This window comes from Meriones unguiculatus, chromosome 6 (assembly GCF_030254825.1).
Source record: "Meriones unguiculatus strain TT.TT164.6M chromosome 6, Bangor_MerUng_6.1, whole genome shotgun sequence".
Lineage (NCBI taxonomy): Eukaryota > Metazoa > Chordata > Mammalia > Rodentia > Muridae > Meriones > Meriones unguiculatus.
This window is the reverse complement of record NC_083354.1, coordinates 79675924-79693527: the sequence shown is the minus strand read 5'-3', so window position 1 is coordinate 79693527 and position 17604 is coordinate 79675924. Positions and strand designations below refer to the sequence as shown.

Here is a 17604-nt window from a genome sequence, read left to right as displayed (position 1 = left end):
GCATAAAAATACAATGGAAACATTCATCATTTTCTGAGGGTTTGAAATCATCAAAAGAAACTTAAATGTGTGTGGGCATGAGCATGTTTATTAGCATCAAACAATGAATTTGCTTAAAACATTTCAAAAGAAACTAATCTCACATTTGCAATGTACTCCTTAATGGCCAGAAGATAGACTTGCTTTTTCCGCAGGTACTGTCCTTGCACTTTCACAGTGTCTCTTATGACTCGGTGTCCTGGTTCTGCATCTGGATCAAATCCGAATTCTATCCCGGCAACTTGAGGAAACCTTAACAGTAAAAGTAACTTGTCATGTAATTCTACAAAATCCTGACTACAAGTGAGAGAATGCCAGAACTTAAGTTACCGTCTCTCTTTATGCTATGTGACAGGCAAGATACACACAAGCTGTGTGCATCTGAACAGAACATGTCAAGTGGCCTTTGGTTTCAAAAGGTCAAACAATAAAAGCAACTCTAAGTAATTCTATCCTTATTTCCTTGTATGCAAAGAGAAACTCAAAAATTTCTATTCTCCTACAACTTGGAAGTACTGTGAGATTGCTGCCCAATTTCCATCCTTAGTTACTTAAGAAATACAATGATAAAATAGACAAGTAAATGTTTCTTTACAATTCTATCTAATTACAGCCTCTAATAAACTTTAGAAACACCTGACTCCTATGAATATATACTATTATGCCAATGCTAAGAAATGACTAGCCAGGCTTGGTAACAGACCTGTAATCCTGTCTATTTGCGAGATTGAGGCAAGGGGATCATAAACTCAAGACCAGCATGGATTACAAGTGAATCTGAGGTCATTCTGGGAAACTTGGTGAAGTCTTGGCTCAAAATAAAAAACGGGGCAGGGAGAGAGCTATAACTCAGTGCTAAAATGTTCTTAAATGTATGAGGCTAACAAGATTGTTCTAAGACAAATCCGCCATTGGGACTACTGTCATCTATTATGTATCAGCCCTAGGGGCTAAGATCAAGTGAAGAACACTGTTGTCTGGCTTACAAAATGCTGATAGTAGGAAACAAATGATTCACCCAGACAGATAATCAAGAGAAGGTAAGCCCTGGCTGTGAGAGCATTTCCCAGGAAAACAGATGCTGGGGGAAGCAAACCCTGCCCCAAGGGTAAAGCTAAGCAACTCTCCAGTACTTTTTTCCATAACTGTCCCCACTGCTCCCTTCAGCTCTCTGATAACTTGGAGGTAACACTGGTGACCTTCAGCCCCCCTCCCTGCCCTAGTCTACATCTGCTTTCTCTCTCCTGCTGCATCTATCCATTTCTTTTAGGTATCATACTAAGAAGCTTGGGCAGAGGGCATGGAATTTTATGAAAGAAGAAGGAGATAGAAAGACCTGGAGAGGACAGGAGCTCCAAAGAGAGACCAACAGAGCCAAAACAAACAAACAAACAAAAACAAAAAAAAAAAAATACTGAGCCCTGGGAGCCCTGAAGAGACTGATACCCCAACCAAGGACAATGCATGGAAAAGACCTAAAACCCAGCTCAGATGTAGCCCATAGACTCAATATCCAAGTGGAGTCCCTAGTAAGGGGAACACGGGATGAACTCAGTGACAGGCTCTCTGATCACTTACCTCTGAGGAGGTGGGGGAGGGGGGGTTGCAGCCTTGCTAGGCCACAGAGGAGGACAATGCAACTAGTCGTGATGAGACCTGATAGGCTAGGGTCAAATAGAAGGAGAAGAGGACCTCCCCTATCAGTGGACTAGGGGAGGGGCATAGGGGGAGAAAAAGGAGGAAGAGTGAGATTGGGAGGAAAAAAGAAATCAAACAGAAGAAGAAAAGGCAGAAGCAGCACCCTCTGGCCTGTTTTGGTGCACTAATATGTACCAAGTTCTATGCAACTATCATGTCGATCATAAAATGATATGCTGAATTAGCACAATTAATACTCAGTATAGCCTTGTTAGGACTAGAATTATGGTTAGAAGGAAATTCCATAATATCCCTCTTTCTGACCTTTGATGTAGTGGAAAATTGCTAAACAAAGAATTTTTTTTAAAAAAAAACCATAGATATAAACCTGCTATAACAATATTTTTATATGGTTTGCAATTCCTCCATAGTATTTTAAAATGTAGCATAGAACATAATTATGGATTATTTATGTTCAGTTAAAGAAACTGTTGTGGAAAAAATCTTTACCAACCCTACATCTGACAGAGGGATAATATCCAAAAAATATAAAGAACGTAAGAAATTAAAATCCAACAAACAATGATCCAATTAAAAACGGGGTACAGAGCTAAACAGAGAATTCTCAACAGAACAATATTGAATGGTGCAGAAACATTTAAAGAAATGCTCAACCTCCTTAGTCATCAGGAAAATGCAAATCAAAACGACCCTGAGATTCCATCTTACACCCATCAAAATGGCTAAGATCAAAAACTCAAGTGACATCACATGCTGGCAAAGATGTGGAGAAAGGGAACACTTCTCCATTGCTGGTGGGAGTGCAAACTTGTACAACCACTTTGGAAATCAATCTGGCACTTTCTCAGACAATTGGGAATAGTGCTACCTCAAGACCCCACCATACCACTCCTGGACATATCCAAAAGATGTTCCATTGTATGTCCATATGTCCATAAAACAAGCACATTTGCTCAACTATGTTCATAGACACTTTATCCATAAAAGCCTAACTCTGGAAACAACCTTCATGCCCCTCAACCGAAGAATGTATACAGAAATCATGGTACATTTACACAATGGTATACTGTTGTTAAAAAGAAGGAAATCATGCAATTTGCGGCAAATGGATGGAACTAGAAAAGATCATCCTGAGTGAGGTAACCTAGAACCAGAAAGATACACATGGTATATACTCGCTTATGTTAGCCACATAATACAGGAAAGCCATACTACAATCCACAGACCTAAAGAAGTGCCCTAGGGAGGATGCTTAATTCTCATTCAGAAGGGCAAATAGAATAGACACAGGAAGCAGTGAAGAGTGGGAACAGGATGGGAGCCTACCATAGATGTCTTCTGAAAGACTCCACCCAGCAATGGATCAAAGCAGCTGCTAAGTCTCACAGCCAAACTTTGGGCAGAGTGCTGGGAGTCTTATGGAATAGTGGGGGGTTGGAAGGACTTGGAGGGGACAGGAGCTCCACAACAAAGCCAACAAATCTGTGTCCAGGGGCTGCCTGAAGAAACTAATGCACCAACTAAGGACCATGTGTGGAGAGGACTTAGATGCCCTGCTCAGATGTAGCCAATAGGCAGCTCAGTCTCCATGTGGGTGCGCTAGTAAGGGAGCAGGAGCTGTCTCTGACATGGACTTTATTGCCTGCCTCTTTGATTACTTCCCCCTAGTGGGGTGGCTTTGCCAGGCCACAGAGGAAGAAGATGCTGACCTTCCTGATGAGACTTGATAGGCTAGGGTCAGATGGTAGGAGAAGAGGTCTCCCCATCTCTGTGGACTAGGGGAGGGGAAAAGGGGGAAGAGCGATGGTGGGACAGGAAAGAGGTGACGGAAGGGGTTACCATCGGGATATAAGGTGAATACATTATAAAAAATAAAATTAAAAAAAGAATAAAGCTGCTATGAACATTTTAAAAAAGAAATTTTCAGAAGGCCTGGATAGCTAAATTGATAAAAAAATAAACTTTTAGTTGAAAAACAAAAACCTTAGACTTCCAATATGCTTCTAAATCACTAATATAATCTTACTGCCACCTACATACATACTCTGCCAAACCACAGAAACAACACAATGAAAATGAGAAGAAAAAAAAAAGCCACATGGTTTCACAAGCAGAAAAGAAAGAGTAAATTAATTTCCATAAAATCAGAGCAAAGTGATTAGTAAACATAAAAGGAACATTTTTAAAATTAAAACCTCATAGTAGTGGGCCATAGCTGATATTATAATCAGTAATTATAACAGATGTTGACAAGAAGCAGGTTTGGCTAAATAAAGACCAACAATGAAAAGAAACAATGCAGGTTTGATAAGATATCAATGAATTAGAAACAAAACCAAACATTCTTCTCTATCTTCCAGCAATTTAAGAGGCAAACAGGCAGGAAAGAAAGGAGAAAAAAGAAAAAAAAAGGGACAGGAGGAAAGAAGAAGAGAGGATGGCAGGGAGAATAAAGAAATGGAAAAAAGGAGAGAAGAAGGGAGAGAAGGAAAGTCTAAACAATTTTAGGTTCACTAACGATGTTTACACAATCACAGTTTGCAACCCTATTGTGGGTCCTAAGCGTGCTGCACCCACCAACACCATTAAGTCCATCACTTCTGGGCAGGGTGAATGGGACAATAAGTGAGGCTTCTGAAAAGTAAAATTGTCATATGCGGGTCCAGAAAAGAATGAGAATTTAAGATATCTCTGAGCTAGCAGTAAGTTTACTAAATTTTTAAAAGTCCACCAGCTACCATCATGACAGATTCACGAAGGAGCATCCAGGTGGAAAATTTCAAAGGTCTTCTAGTTCTGGGTGCCAAGAAAGGAAAGATAACCACCAAAACTGAAAGAAAGGCCTCATCCCCCACATTCAGCCCCAGTGCAATGTGATGGTGGCAGCAACAGGTACCTTAAGAACCAGCACTGAAAGTGAACTTGTTCTCTCTGATTGTCAACTCAGCTTAACACTCATCATGGGGTACTTGAATAAGGCCATTGAAGTGCCTGGTAACTAAAGTCTTTCTTTCCATCTATGACTGAAAAGATGATCCCCAAGGACACAGAAATCTTGAGACATACTGGCTGTGATAAAAAAACTCAAGAACATGAACCCATAAGTTTATAACTTTATAACTTACGAACTATGGCCCCTGACTGAAATGCTGGAGTGAGGTATTTGCAAGATGAAGTTAATTATAAATGCAGCTTTACTGGAAGGAGCTCTTAGCTGCTGAGAGAGAGGGGAAGAAGGAGAAAGGGAGGGAAAAGGAGAGGAAGAGGAAGAAAGAGAAAGGAGAGGGGCAAGGAACCAAAATGTCTGGATTATATATTGACAGGAAGCCCCTGCCCCTGGTCTGGAAAGTTCAAGGTAGAGAGCAGGGTATGCTCTGAAAACAAACACTCCCCTTTGCCTGTATTAATATTAACTTAGGAATCACTCTAAAAACTGAACACAGATAGACCCCAGCCAGAATCAAAGACTCTACCATGTAGCACCAAAAAGGATGCTAAGGACTCTAAGACAACAAACAGACCCAGCATCCCCCAGAGCAGGGCTGGACCAGCAGCCTGAATCTGAGCAGGTTACTGCCTACTGAACAACACTGTTAACACTCACTAGGAAACTGAAGTGGGACCAGAGGCTCACAAAATTCTATTCAAAATGTCCAGAGGAAAATCCAAAACTATTCAGGAAAAGAAGAAAACCCAGGGTAACACCAAAGCTCAAGGGGAAAGGAAGCCAATGCTGAAATGACACAGATAGTGAAACTTTCAAAACTATAAAGCAGCCATTAAAAACATGCTCAGGCAAGCAATAACACCATTTTTTTAAACCAGTGGAATAGTAGAAAGTACCTGCACTGAAATATAACAGAGAAACAGGAACTGAGGAGGTAGCTCAGGCCACACACTCTTCAGGACCTGAATTCTATCCTCAGACCTCAGAACCCATGTTAGAATATATATATATATATATATATATATATATATATATATTCTAACATGGAGAATATATATATATTCTCCAGGTATATATCCAGGTATAGCAGCAGCATGTGTCTGTAACTCTAGTACTTGGAGAATGAGACAGTTACATCCCTGAAGTTAACTGACTAACCAAACCAATGAACTCCAGATCAATGAAGGACCCTGCCTCAGACAGATAGATAGATAAAATGAGATGGAGAATGACCACAGAAGACTTTCAGCATTGACCTCTGGCTTCTGCGTGCATGCGCATGTTCAAAACACACACAGACACACATAGACACACACACATACACACACAAAAACCAAACGGGATAAATCCAATTAAATTTTGACTTGAAAAGAAAATTAAAATCCACTGGAGAGCATTAAAGCAAAGTGTAGACTGCATGTTAAAAAAGAAAGGCCATGAACTAGAAAAAATATTAATAAAAAATTTTAATTCTTATACCAGAGAGAAAATATTTAAAATGATAATAAACTAAGCTTCTGATATCTGTAAGACTAGAACACAAGATCTAACTATGTCATCTCAGAAATTAAATAAAATTAAATTAAAGAAACTGTGCAGGAAAATCTCACAAATTCAGTTGAAGACATAAACAAAATCTAAGCAAAAGCAAAAACCCTAAGAAACACATACCCAGACACATCAGAAACCCAACACTGAAACTAAAACACAAGAGACAACCGTAGAAAAATAATTCTTTGCAAATAAAGAAAAAATAATAAAAAGACTGAAAATTCTCACCACAACTCTTGGGAGTTAAAAAACTGGTAGAAAATTTATCCAGAAAGCTTAAAGAAAAGGACTATCCCATGAACCCCATATCCAGCCAAAATGTCCTCCAGGAATATGGGCATTCTTGGATAAAAGAAAAGTTAGGCAATTCTTTGCTGGCAGACGTGTTTTCAAAGAGTTTTGATAGAATTTATTCAGACCAAAGGGAAATGATACCAAAAACTAGGAAACTCAGAAATGAAGAGAAAACAAAGAAATGGAAAAAAAACCTGGAAAAAAAAATAAACATTCTCTTGAATTCTTTAATGTTTAATGCTTGAAACCAAAGCTTAAAATACTGTTAGATTTATAATATAGGTAGGTGTGATATATAAAAAGCTATACCATAAAGAGGATAGAAAAAGTATCAACACTAAATAGTGATACATTCCACTCACAGTGACAAATGTTTCTGTGGTTAAGAGCACTGGCTGTTCTTCAGAGACCCTGGGTTCAATTCCCAGCACCCACAGAGCTGCCAAAAACTCTCTGCAGTGCTACTTCCAGGGGCTCTTTCTCCCTCTTCTGTCTGCTGTGGGCACTAATGCATGTAGTGCACAGGCAGACATATAAAATTAAGTGTTTTTTAGATGTGGTGAGTTAAATGACCCACTTAAATACATATATACACACATATGTGTGTATCCATTTTAATGCATATCTACTAAAATTATTTTTTCAAAATGTATACATTAAAATGTGGCACTAAATATTTCTCAATTAATAAAGAAAGGGACAGAAAAAATTATGGAGTGAAAAAACAGAGCAAAAACAAAATAAATACTAAAAATTTAAACATGAGAAACCAAAAATAATTTAGTAGAGTTAAGAGTTCTCAACTCACAAGTAAAAAAAAGAGAGAGAGAGAGAGAGAAAATGTAAGCCACAAATTGTATGCTATCTTATAATTATCTAATTTTTAAAAATGGTGTGTGTAGTTTAAAAATAAGTGAATGGACTAGAATAAACAATGCAAAGATAAATCTAAAGAAACCTATACTGGGTATATTAGCCCACAGGGTGCTACAGAGAGCAGAGCAGAGAGATAACGAGACAAAGGATGAAAAGGGAATACTATTTTTTTTTTCTTAAAATAGGCAGATAAGCATTTTAGGCATCATAAGCCAAACTGCCTTTGATACACAAATCTAACATCTTAAAAATTAAGTCATGGAGAATATCTAAATGAATTAGCTTGATTAAAAGGAAACTAATTTTATTTACAATAATAAAGAGACAATGAATTGAAAAAAAAATAATACAATAGTTCTTTGACCCCTTCACCTTATATAATAAAATGGCCAACTTAGTCACTATATCACAACACTGAATATACATATATATATATATTATATATATCTCACAATAAAACTTCAAATGCCTAATCAAACTGAACCAAAACTTAACCAAACTGAAAGAGAAAACAAAAACACAATGAACTGAAGAATTCAACAATCCCCACTAAATATGACAGTTACTAGAAAAGTTGCAAGACTTAGGAGATCAGAAACAAATTCACCACTGATTTTTAAAAGCATATATTGGAGTATACATGAAAATTTAAACAAGGCAGTCTATACATACGTACATACATACATACATACCCAAGACCATAAAATAAATATTCTAATATTAAAGAATGGGAATCCTACAAACTGTGATTTCTGAGTATAAACTAGAAGCCAATGGCAAAAGTAACAAGAAAATCTTGGAAATTGAAATATGTGCTTTTAAATAATCATGGATAATAAAGAAAATATTAAAGGAAATTTAAGTGTTCTGAGCTAAACAAAGGTAAGAATACAATACAACAAAAATTTGTATGATGCTACTAAAGTGCTTTTAGAGAATTTATTTTTTTATTAATTACATTTTATTCACTTTGTATCCCAAATGTAGCCCACTCCTTTATCCCCTCCCAACCCCACCCTCCCTCATCTCCTCCGATGCCTCTCCCCCAGTCCACTGATAGGGGAGGTCCTCCTCCCCTTCCCCCTGATCTGAGCCTATCAGGTCTCATCAGGACTGGCTGCATTGTCTTCCTCTGTGGCCTGGTAAGGCTGCACTGAACATTTCTATCAGAAAAGAACATTCTCAAATCTGTCTTTTAGGTTCTACCACAAGGACAACAGAAAGGGGGTGACAGAGGAGCTGAATTCTAGGCAAAAGCCAGAGACTTTGGGGACAGAGGCTTGAGAAGCCTGTGCATCCAGGGTTAAAGGAAGGGTTTCTTACTGAGATTTCAGAACTACAGTTCACATAGAACAGGTGGCTTGAGTTTGAAAAGGCAACATTGAGCCAATTTGAGAATATGCCTCCAAAGTACTTGAGATCATTTGCTGTGGGCTAAAGAGAACGGTTATGTAATTTTAAGCAGAAGTGTTGCATGAACTCCTTGTGTTTTTAGAAAACTAACTGATGCAGTGATGTGTAGATAATACTGTCCTGTGGATGGTCTGCTGGAGATAGATACAAGAGATGCCTCTAACTTAGCTAACCACGTTTCAGATGGACGTTGATTGGTTTGTATACAGATGTATTGTCAGAAATTTGATTAAAATAGGTGCAAAGGTATTTTCAATTGCATTTTAAATTGCATTGAGAAAAATAAAGATCCAGTCAAACCACTCTCCTAATTATGTATTCAGGCTCAGCAGAACCTGACTAGTAGTGCTTATTTTATATGCCTATCCACTAACATTGATTTCATGTCCTGGGCACTATACTAACTTCTCCATATATCCATTAATTTATTTCCCTGAAAATCATTTCTCTATCTCCAATTCCACTTATAAACTGGCTAAAAATCATTGTCTCTTCATTGAATTTGCACACACCCAGAGCAGAACTGTCCTGGTTAGTTTTTTCTGTTAACTTGACACAAACTGAAGTCATCTGGTTAGGGGACCCTCAGTTGAGATTGGCCTGTGATACTGATCTGTGGGAAAGCCCATAGGACATTTTCTTGATTGATGCCTGGTGTTGGAGGGCCCAGCTTATTGTGGGCAGTAACAGTTCTGGGCTGGTGGGCCAGGTGCTACAGGAAGGCAGGCTAGGCAAGCCAGAGGAGCAAGTGAGGAAGGAGTACTCCTCCACCACTGGCCTCCAGGTTCCTGCTGAGAGGCCCTGCCCTGATTTGTCCCTCAGTGATGAAAGGCTGTATGTATGAACTCCTTTCTATCCAAGTTGTGCTTGGTCACAGTGTTTTATTGTGCCAATAGAAACTCTTAAGATACATGTCAATTGTAAGAATCATGATGGAGTTGAAGACAAATTTCAGAGTAAATTCAATTGCCTTGAACTGAGAAAGAGAACACTGGAAGAAGGGTATTGTTAAGATGAAGGTGAGTAAAAAGTTGTATAGAACTGTTTTCTAATAATAATTATCTTATCAATATTATTAACTTGAGATACTATTTTTGCATCAATAAATAAAGCTGTACTATGTATCATATACTAGATGATTTTTACAGTCAGTACTTTAAGATTACCTCACATGGTCACCGTGTACTAAGTACTCCTTTCATCATTTTTTTAAGAATATTATATATCCTATTTAACTGTAATCATCCTGCTGTATAGTAAATCTCTGGAACTATTTCTCCTATCAGGTGTAATTTTATATCCTTGGAGCAATATTTCTGCACTCCAGCCCTGGCAAACTTCATTCCACTCTACAAATAAAATAAGATTTTGAGTCTCCATATGTAAGAACATGTAACTCAGTAAGATTTTTTTTAAGAGAACAACTTTTCCAAAAGGGTAAGGACATAAACCCATCTCAAAAGGAGATATACAAATGGCCAATAAGCAGATGAAGGGATGCTCAGCATCAGCCCCCATCAGAGAGCATCACAAGGCACTGTTTCGCATTAACTAGGACAGCTAGCAGGGAAGGTAACAAGTGTTGTCAAGGAAGTGGAGAAATGGAAGCCTCTAGGTGACACTGCGGAGCACGTTGAAGCAGCCTGTCAGTTTCCATGACTCAGCACTTCAAAGCTTATATGTACTATACCTAAGAACCCAACCAAACACTTACACGTCTATTTTCACAGCAGCATTGTTTACAAAGGAAGAAAGGTGGAAACATTCAAAGTGACCATCAGCTGAAAGATGGATAAATGTGCTCCATCCATAAATGGTGTTACTTGGCAATAAAAACAAATAAATATTGATGCACACAACAGGCATGAACCTTGAAAACATGCTAAGTGAAAGAAGCTAGTAAATGGCCCACATTACAGGACTGACTCCTATAACTGAAATAATCAGTAAACCTACAGAGACTAAAAGTAGATTATGCTTGCCTAGAGCTGAGGTTTGGGAGGAAATGGGAAGTGACTGGCACAGTTTCTTTTCAGAGTGATATGTTGGTATAATGTTCTTTTAAAATGTATATGCCTTACCCTTGTTAATTCAAATGCTGATTTCCCCACCCCCAACTCTCTGGTTTCAATCTGGATATTGCATTGTGATACTCACTATAAGCATCCTGTCTCAACTCTTGTGTAAACAGGACACAAATAAAGCAACTAGATACATACAGTGTTGTGCAATGGGAGGAGCCAGAGGACAGGAAAGAGGGGAGGAGCTAGAGAACAGGAAGGGATGAGAAGGAGGAGGAGCTCAAGGAGAGGAGAGCAGGAGGAGAGCAGAGCGGGAGGAGAGAGCTTGGAGGACTGGAGCATGAACCAGACCTAAGATTTCACAAAAAGCAAGTATAATGTGGGAAATCTAAATATTAGGAAACTGAGGGCTTGGAGGTTTAGGAGGGAGTAAATATTGCCCAGCATTGTGTTCTAGGTTAACTAAAAACCCAGTCTCTGTGTGGTGATTTGGTTATACAGCTGCTGAGGATTAACAGCAGCGTTACAAGAAGATAAAACAATAGTAAATATTAATAACTTCTTACAACAGTGATAAAAATGTTCTTGCATTGATTCTGACAATAACTGTACACCTCTGAAGAACTAGGAAACACTTAACTGTATAGATTAAGTGGGTGAACCATATAGTATGTTAATAATTCTCCTATGCATATTTAACCAAATTTAAAACAGTAAATTATGAAAGCATAAAGTGTTTCTCTGAATAAAAACATAAAAAGTAGACAGAAGAATAGTACTTTATTTTTCAAATAATTTTTAAAAAGAGAAAAACTTGGCTTAGGTACTTAAATACTGAAATCCAATACCTACATAAATATACCTGCGTATAACTAAAACTAATATTGATTTTTAATAACAGCTTATTTTTACATACCAATATATTGCCACTCTCAAAATTACTTAGTAAAAATCAGAATTAGAGATTTTCTACACTATATTTATATATTATTACTTTGACATTTTAAGGTTTTTTTTTTTTCAATTTAAATGTTAAAGTGTTGAACCATTTTTAAATTTGTCTTTTTTCGGTCCCATTTTAAAATTAAGTGCATCATTCAGTAGAAATACATGAACATACCTCCCATCCAGAGCGGGGTACTTGTAAACCCCATTTTCAAGTGCCTCGAGCAGCTGTGCACCCGTTACTCTGACCACTAAAACTGGGTCCACTATGGGGAGTAGAGCCAAAAGATCATGCAGAGTGAAGTTCCCTGGTGGGTGTATTCTGTTGGACCTGAGAGTACCTGCAGTGATTCAAAAGAAGGAAAATGTGTTTCTGTTCTCTCCATACAGCAGTACTTTGATGACTCAATGTTACATTTAAACTCAGAATCTTACATCCCTAGGACAAAAGGCCCTAGTCAGGTTTCTAATGTATTCCTCACATATACTTCCACCTTAAATTTACACATAGCATTCATTTTAGAGAATTTAACTTCATGTTAACCCCTGTGTTCTTAAGTAATAAGTTGTGATATTATAACTGGAAAGTCACTGCTCTCTCCCTATGTCTGTGGAACCAGGCCATCTTCACAGGCAGCAAGAACAGAAATTTTCACTCTTGGGAAACGTTTTCATGAGCAATTCTAAACCACTTTTATGTGACGTTAAGACCATTTGTATCTTGCTTGAAAAGAGAATTAAATAAAGTTTTGGGTTTGTTTTTTTTTTTTTTGTTTTTTTTTTTTCCATCGGGCTGTTAAGTGTGTTACTCTATAAACTCTGAAGCAGAAGGGGGCCCTGAAACTAGACACCAAACCCAAGGCCTGGCACACACCAGGCCATACGACCTCCTCTGAGCTACACGCCCACGCTACACCTCAACAGGGGAGAATCAGGACCCTGGTCTCTGTGACAATACCTAAAGTTCTGTTACAGCATTGTCATTTTTAGAAGATTGTTTTTAATTTTCTATAGATGAATGAAATCTTAAAACTGTATGTCTACCCACTTCAGACAAAATTAATAGGTGAAGAGCAGACCTGAGACCTGAGAGTGCCTACAGTGATCAAAAGAGGGAAAATGTGTTCCGTCTGACAGAAAACTTTTTTTTTAATTTATTCATTTTATAGCCCTCTCCCTCATCTCCTCCCAGTCTGACTCTCCCTCCTCTCTTTCTTACTCCTTTCCCCTAGTCCACTGAAAGGGGAAGTTCTCCTCCCCCAGCTTATCAAGCCTCACAAGCAGGAAGGAGAGACTAATCAAAGACCAAGAATTTCAAGTGAAATACTTAAATGTATTGCTTTTCATATAGTCAACGCATAACAGTACAACATGTTTAAGACAGATGAGTGGCAGGCGATATCTTCATAGAAATCTCATTAGCAAGGCAGACATCGACAAATCTGATTGCTTCTACATTTCAAATAAACTGAACTCCAGAATCTGATTCTAAGTACCCAGTCATGACCAGAAATGGGTAGCTGAACTCATGAATGTAAAAAAGTTTCTAAGTAGGACTTCACAAATCTTAAAAATGTCTATTATTACTACAAGTTCTGGAAACGTTATTTTTGTCCCTTTGTGTGCCCTTTAACAGTGAAATCACCTGAATTGAGCAGCGCCACATCAGCATGAGTGGCCTCTAACATTGCATTCGTCACCAGGTTTCCAAGATTGCTCTCAGACCTTCTTACAGTGCTTTCACGGCCATCTAATTCCGTATCGATCGGGCAGAGAACTTCTGCTAGCATATACTGAAAGAAGAAAAATAGCTTTCTAAAATCAACATTTCTTGGATTTTATTGATTTTTTTTTAAATTAATTTTCTCCACGTGACCATTTGATTTTTTCCTTCAAATTAAAAATCATAATAATTTACTGGAACTCTTCTCTTTTGTATCACAGTCCCAAAGAAATACCAAAATATTAAATACCCAAGAGCCATTCACTTTTAGAGCTATGTAATAAGCCATTTTATCATACAGTTCAGAAGGATCTATCCTAGCCTTTTAGAGCCGGAAATTGTTATTAAAATATGCAATATTCATGGCATCAAGCTGATACAACAAGGAACAATTACTTCCAGATGAAACAGAAGCCCCTGTTCTTACAGAATTAACTCAGTTGCTAAAGGTTCTATTAAATAATAAGTACATAGGTACCAATAAACATGGCTTATGCGTCACAAATCTCTCACAAAACTCTCTCTCTGTCTTGCTCTCATACGCGTGCGTGCGCACACGTGCATACACACACACACACACACGCACGCACGCACGCACGCACGCACGCACGCACGCACGCACGCACGCACGCACATGCACACACCTCTAAGCAGTTCCATGCCCAACATGCTTGCGGCCCTTGTAAAAACACAATCTTTGAGGCTTCAAATAACAAGTAAGAGTTTAAGTGACCTGATGACAAATCACCGAAGGATTGAAATATCTGAGTAGAAGAGACAGGAGGAAAAGCATATATTCATTACAAATTGATATAAAATCCACCTGTGCTTTTATGTTAAGCTAGTGCTTAACAGACACATCAATCTCTATATTAAAGATATAAATTCTTTTTTAATTTATTTATTTTTTATATTAATCACAGGTTATTTACTTTGTATCCCAGCCGTAGCCCCCTCCCTCCTTCTCACCCAATCCCAACCTCCCTCCCTCATCTTCTACCTGCCCCTTTCTAAGTCCACTAACAGGGGAGGACCTCCTCCCCTTCCATCTGACCCTAGCTTATCAAGTCTCTTCAGGCCTGGCTGCAATGTCTTCTTCTGTGGCCTATCAAGGCTGCTCTTCCCTTGCGGGGAGGGGGACAAAGAGCTCGCCGTTGAGTTCAAAGACATAAATTCTTACAGAATTTTAGTATAGAAAAATATTTTGTTATAAGTTAAACAGAAATGTTACAGAGTGTCAAAATTCCTTTTATTATTTATTTCCATTTCCAAGATAGCTCATTATTAAAACGTAAATACTATGAAATTTAAAAAAACAAAACAAAACAAAACACGCTGATATCCAAATCACTTCTGGTACCAAATATTTTGTATCTGAAATGCTTAACATGTAATGGCTAAAAACCAATGACGTTTGCATACAATAACACTTTTGGTGCTCAAAAGTCTCATGAAGATATGTTATGAAAATAAAATTAATAAGCTTTTATAACAAGCTTTTAATATAGAGATGATTAGAAATAAATCTAATTTATTCAATTCTTATTATTAATTACAAGTCAAATAAAATATGAATGGGATGTGTAAATTTAAAAAGATTTTTAAAACATTCAAAACCATTTAAAAAGATAAAAACCACAAATTCCTTGTGACTGAAGATGCTAATTTGCTCTTGCTCATTCATCAGTCACAGGCTACGATGCATTCTATAATACTGTCTAAAATATCCACATGATCAACCCACATGTACTGGGCAACACAAGCAATACTCACCCACCTGTATGTTCTGAGTAAAATCTCTTACTATTGCTTTGATATATGAATCCTCTTCCCAATAGCTCAAGATGTCCACTCTCTCAAATACATACTGGAAAGAGGCATCAAACAGCCGTATATTTATTTTTGTCAGATTTTTGAAATCAGATCCACTTTTGACAATCCAAGTCTCATTCACTTTCCTGATCCCATATTCATGGTCATGGCCTCCCAGAATCAAATCGAGCCCTTCTGCCCTCTGGGCAAGCCTCGTGTCGTTGCCCCACTTCATGTGTGTCAGTGCAATCACAAGGTCGGCCCCTTCTTCCCGTAGCTCCACTGCTAGTTCATTGGCAACTTCGACATAGTCTTTATAGCTTATATTGGACTTATTCACTGTAGCCAGAGTATCGAGCCAATCTTCTTCAACTAGTCCCATTAAGCCAATTTTCAGATTGTTCCAGTTAACTATCTTTTTTACCGCACCATGTCCGAGAGGTTCAGAAGTAAATCTGTCATAGACGTTACTGAGAAACCATGTAAAGTGCATTTGTTTCTTATATTCTTCCAAAAGATCAACACCAAAATCGAACTCATGGTTTCCTAAAATTAAAAAAAAAACGTAAAACTTAAAGTTTAAATCACAAGAATGTTTTTCCAGTCCCCAACATTGCAGTGCTGCTGAGGTAGCTCCCAGTAAGTGCAAGACTGTGTCTATTTATTTTATTTTATTTTTTTAGAATTCTAATTTTTTAAAGATTTATTTTATTTATTATGTATACAACGTTGTCTGTATGTATATCTGCACACCATAAGAGGGCACCTGCTCTCATTATAGATGGTTGTGAGCCACCACGTGGCTGCTGGGAATTGAACTCAGGATCTCTGGAAGAGCAGCCAGTGCTCTTAACCTCTGAGCCATCTCTCTAGCTACCCAGACTGTGTTTTAAAAGCAAGCATCTTTTCAACAATATATGTTTAATTAGCCCAACTTTCATTTACAAACACTGTGATCTTTAGAGGCCTTCAGCTATGTCTCTTTGCAATCCAGGAAGTATTGTATTTCCAAAGGAAATCTTAAGAAGTTTGGAAGAGAAGCATTGCAATACAGGAAAATGCAATGACGTGATTAATGATTGCTCAATAACACACTAATTTAAAAAATATTTTTAGTTCATGTGAGCATGCAGACATAGTTAATAAAAATACACATTTTTATTCCTAACTGAAATTTTCATAAAATCCAATCATACCATTAAAGAAGGAAAGTCCTGGTTTATCTCTACTGTATTTTTTAAAATACTATTTGTCACAAGTGTAAATAAGTAGTAATTATGAAAGAAAAAGCCAGAATTGGTGGTACAGGCCTGCTGTCCCAGCTATTTGAAAGGCCAAGTCAGGCTCCTGACTTGTTCCCTCTTTTCTCCTTCTTCTGATGTCCAGCCTCTTTGCCTTTCTGGATAGGAATTGAGCATTTTAGCAAGAGTCCTCCCTCTTGATTAGTTTCTTTAGGTGTACAGATTTTAGTAGGTTTATCCTATATTATATGTCTATATGAGTGAGTATATACCGTGTACATCTTTCTGCTTCTGGGATAGCTCACTCAGGATGATCTTTTCCAGATCCCACCATTTACCTGCAAATTTCATGATTTCCTTGTTTTTTATTGCTGAGTAATATTCCATTGTGTAGATATACCACAATTTGTGCATCCATTCCTCCACTCTGAAAAGCTCTGCCCTGCAGACTATCAATGTAGATGCTGAGACTTATGGACAACCTTTGGGCAGAGTGCAGGGAATCTTAGGAAAGAAGTGGGAAACAGTAAGATCTGGAGAGAACAGGAACTCCACAAGGACAGCAACAGAACCAAAAAATCTGAGCACAGGGGTCTTTCCTGAGACTGCTATTCCAACCAAGAACTATGCATGGAGATAACCTAAGACCCCTGCACAGATGTAGCCCATGGCAGTTCAGTATCCAAGTGGGTTCCATTGTGATAGGAACAGGGACTGTCTCTGACATGAACTGATTGGCCTGCTCGTTAATTACCTCCCCCTGAGGGGGAAGCAGCATTACCAGGCCACAGAAGAGTACAAGGCAGCCACTCCTGATGAGACCTAATTGACTAGAATCAGAAGGAAAGAAAAGAAGTCCTCCCCTATCAATGGACTTGGGGGAAGGCATGCATGCAGAGGGTGGAGGAAGGGAGGGATTGGGACAGGAGGAGGGAGAGAACCACAGGGGGGATACAAAGTGAATAAAGTGTAATTAATAAAGAAAAAAAAAGAGAGGCCAAGTCAGGAGGCTCACCAGTTCGAAGCTTAACTGTTATAAAGAAAGCTCATGGCTGGTGTGGGTGGTTTAATAATGCCCTCTCT

General features: G+C 38.1%; 1 protein-coding gene across 1 annotated transcript in view; it reads right to left on the bottom strand.

The window, feature by feature from the left end:
• Nucleotides 1-17604, bottom strand: part of LOC110558864 (trifunctional nucleotide phosphoesterase protein YfkN-like) — a 49286-nt gene that overhangs the window by 10868 nt on the left and 20814 nt on the right. Inside the window, exons 3-6 of the mRNA XM_021654027.1 lie at nucleotides 15246-15826; nucleotides 13391-13538; nucleotides 11921-12086; nucleotides 144-291 (exon numbers count right to left, since the gene is read on the bottom strand). Of these exons, the coding sequence (XP_021509702.1) occupies nucleotides 144-291; nucleotides 11921-12086; nucleotides 13391-13538; nucleotides 15246-15826 (1043 nt within the window). The remainder of the gene's footprint in view (nucleotides 1-143; nucleotides 292-11920; nucleotides 12087-13390; nucleotides 13539-15245; nucleotides 15827-17604) is intronic.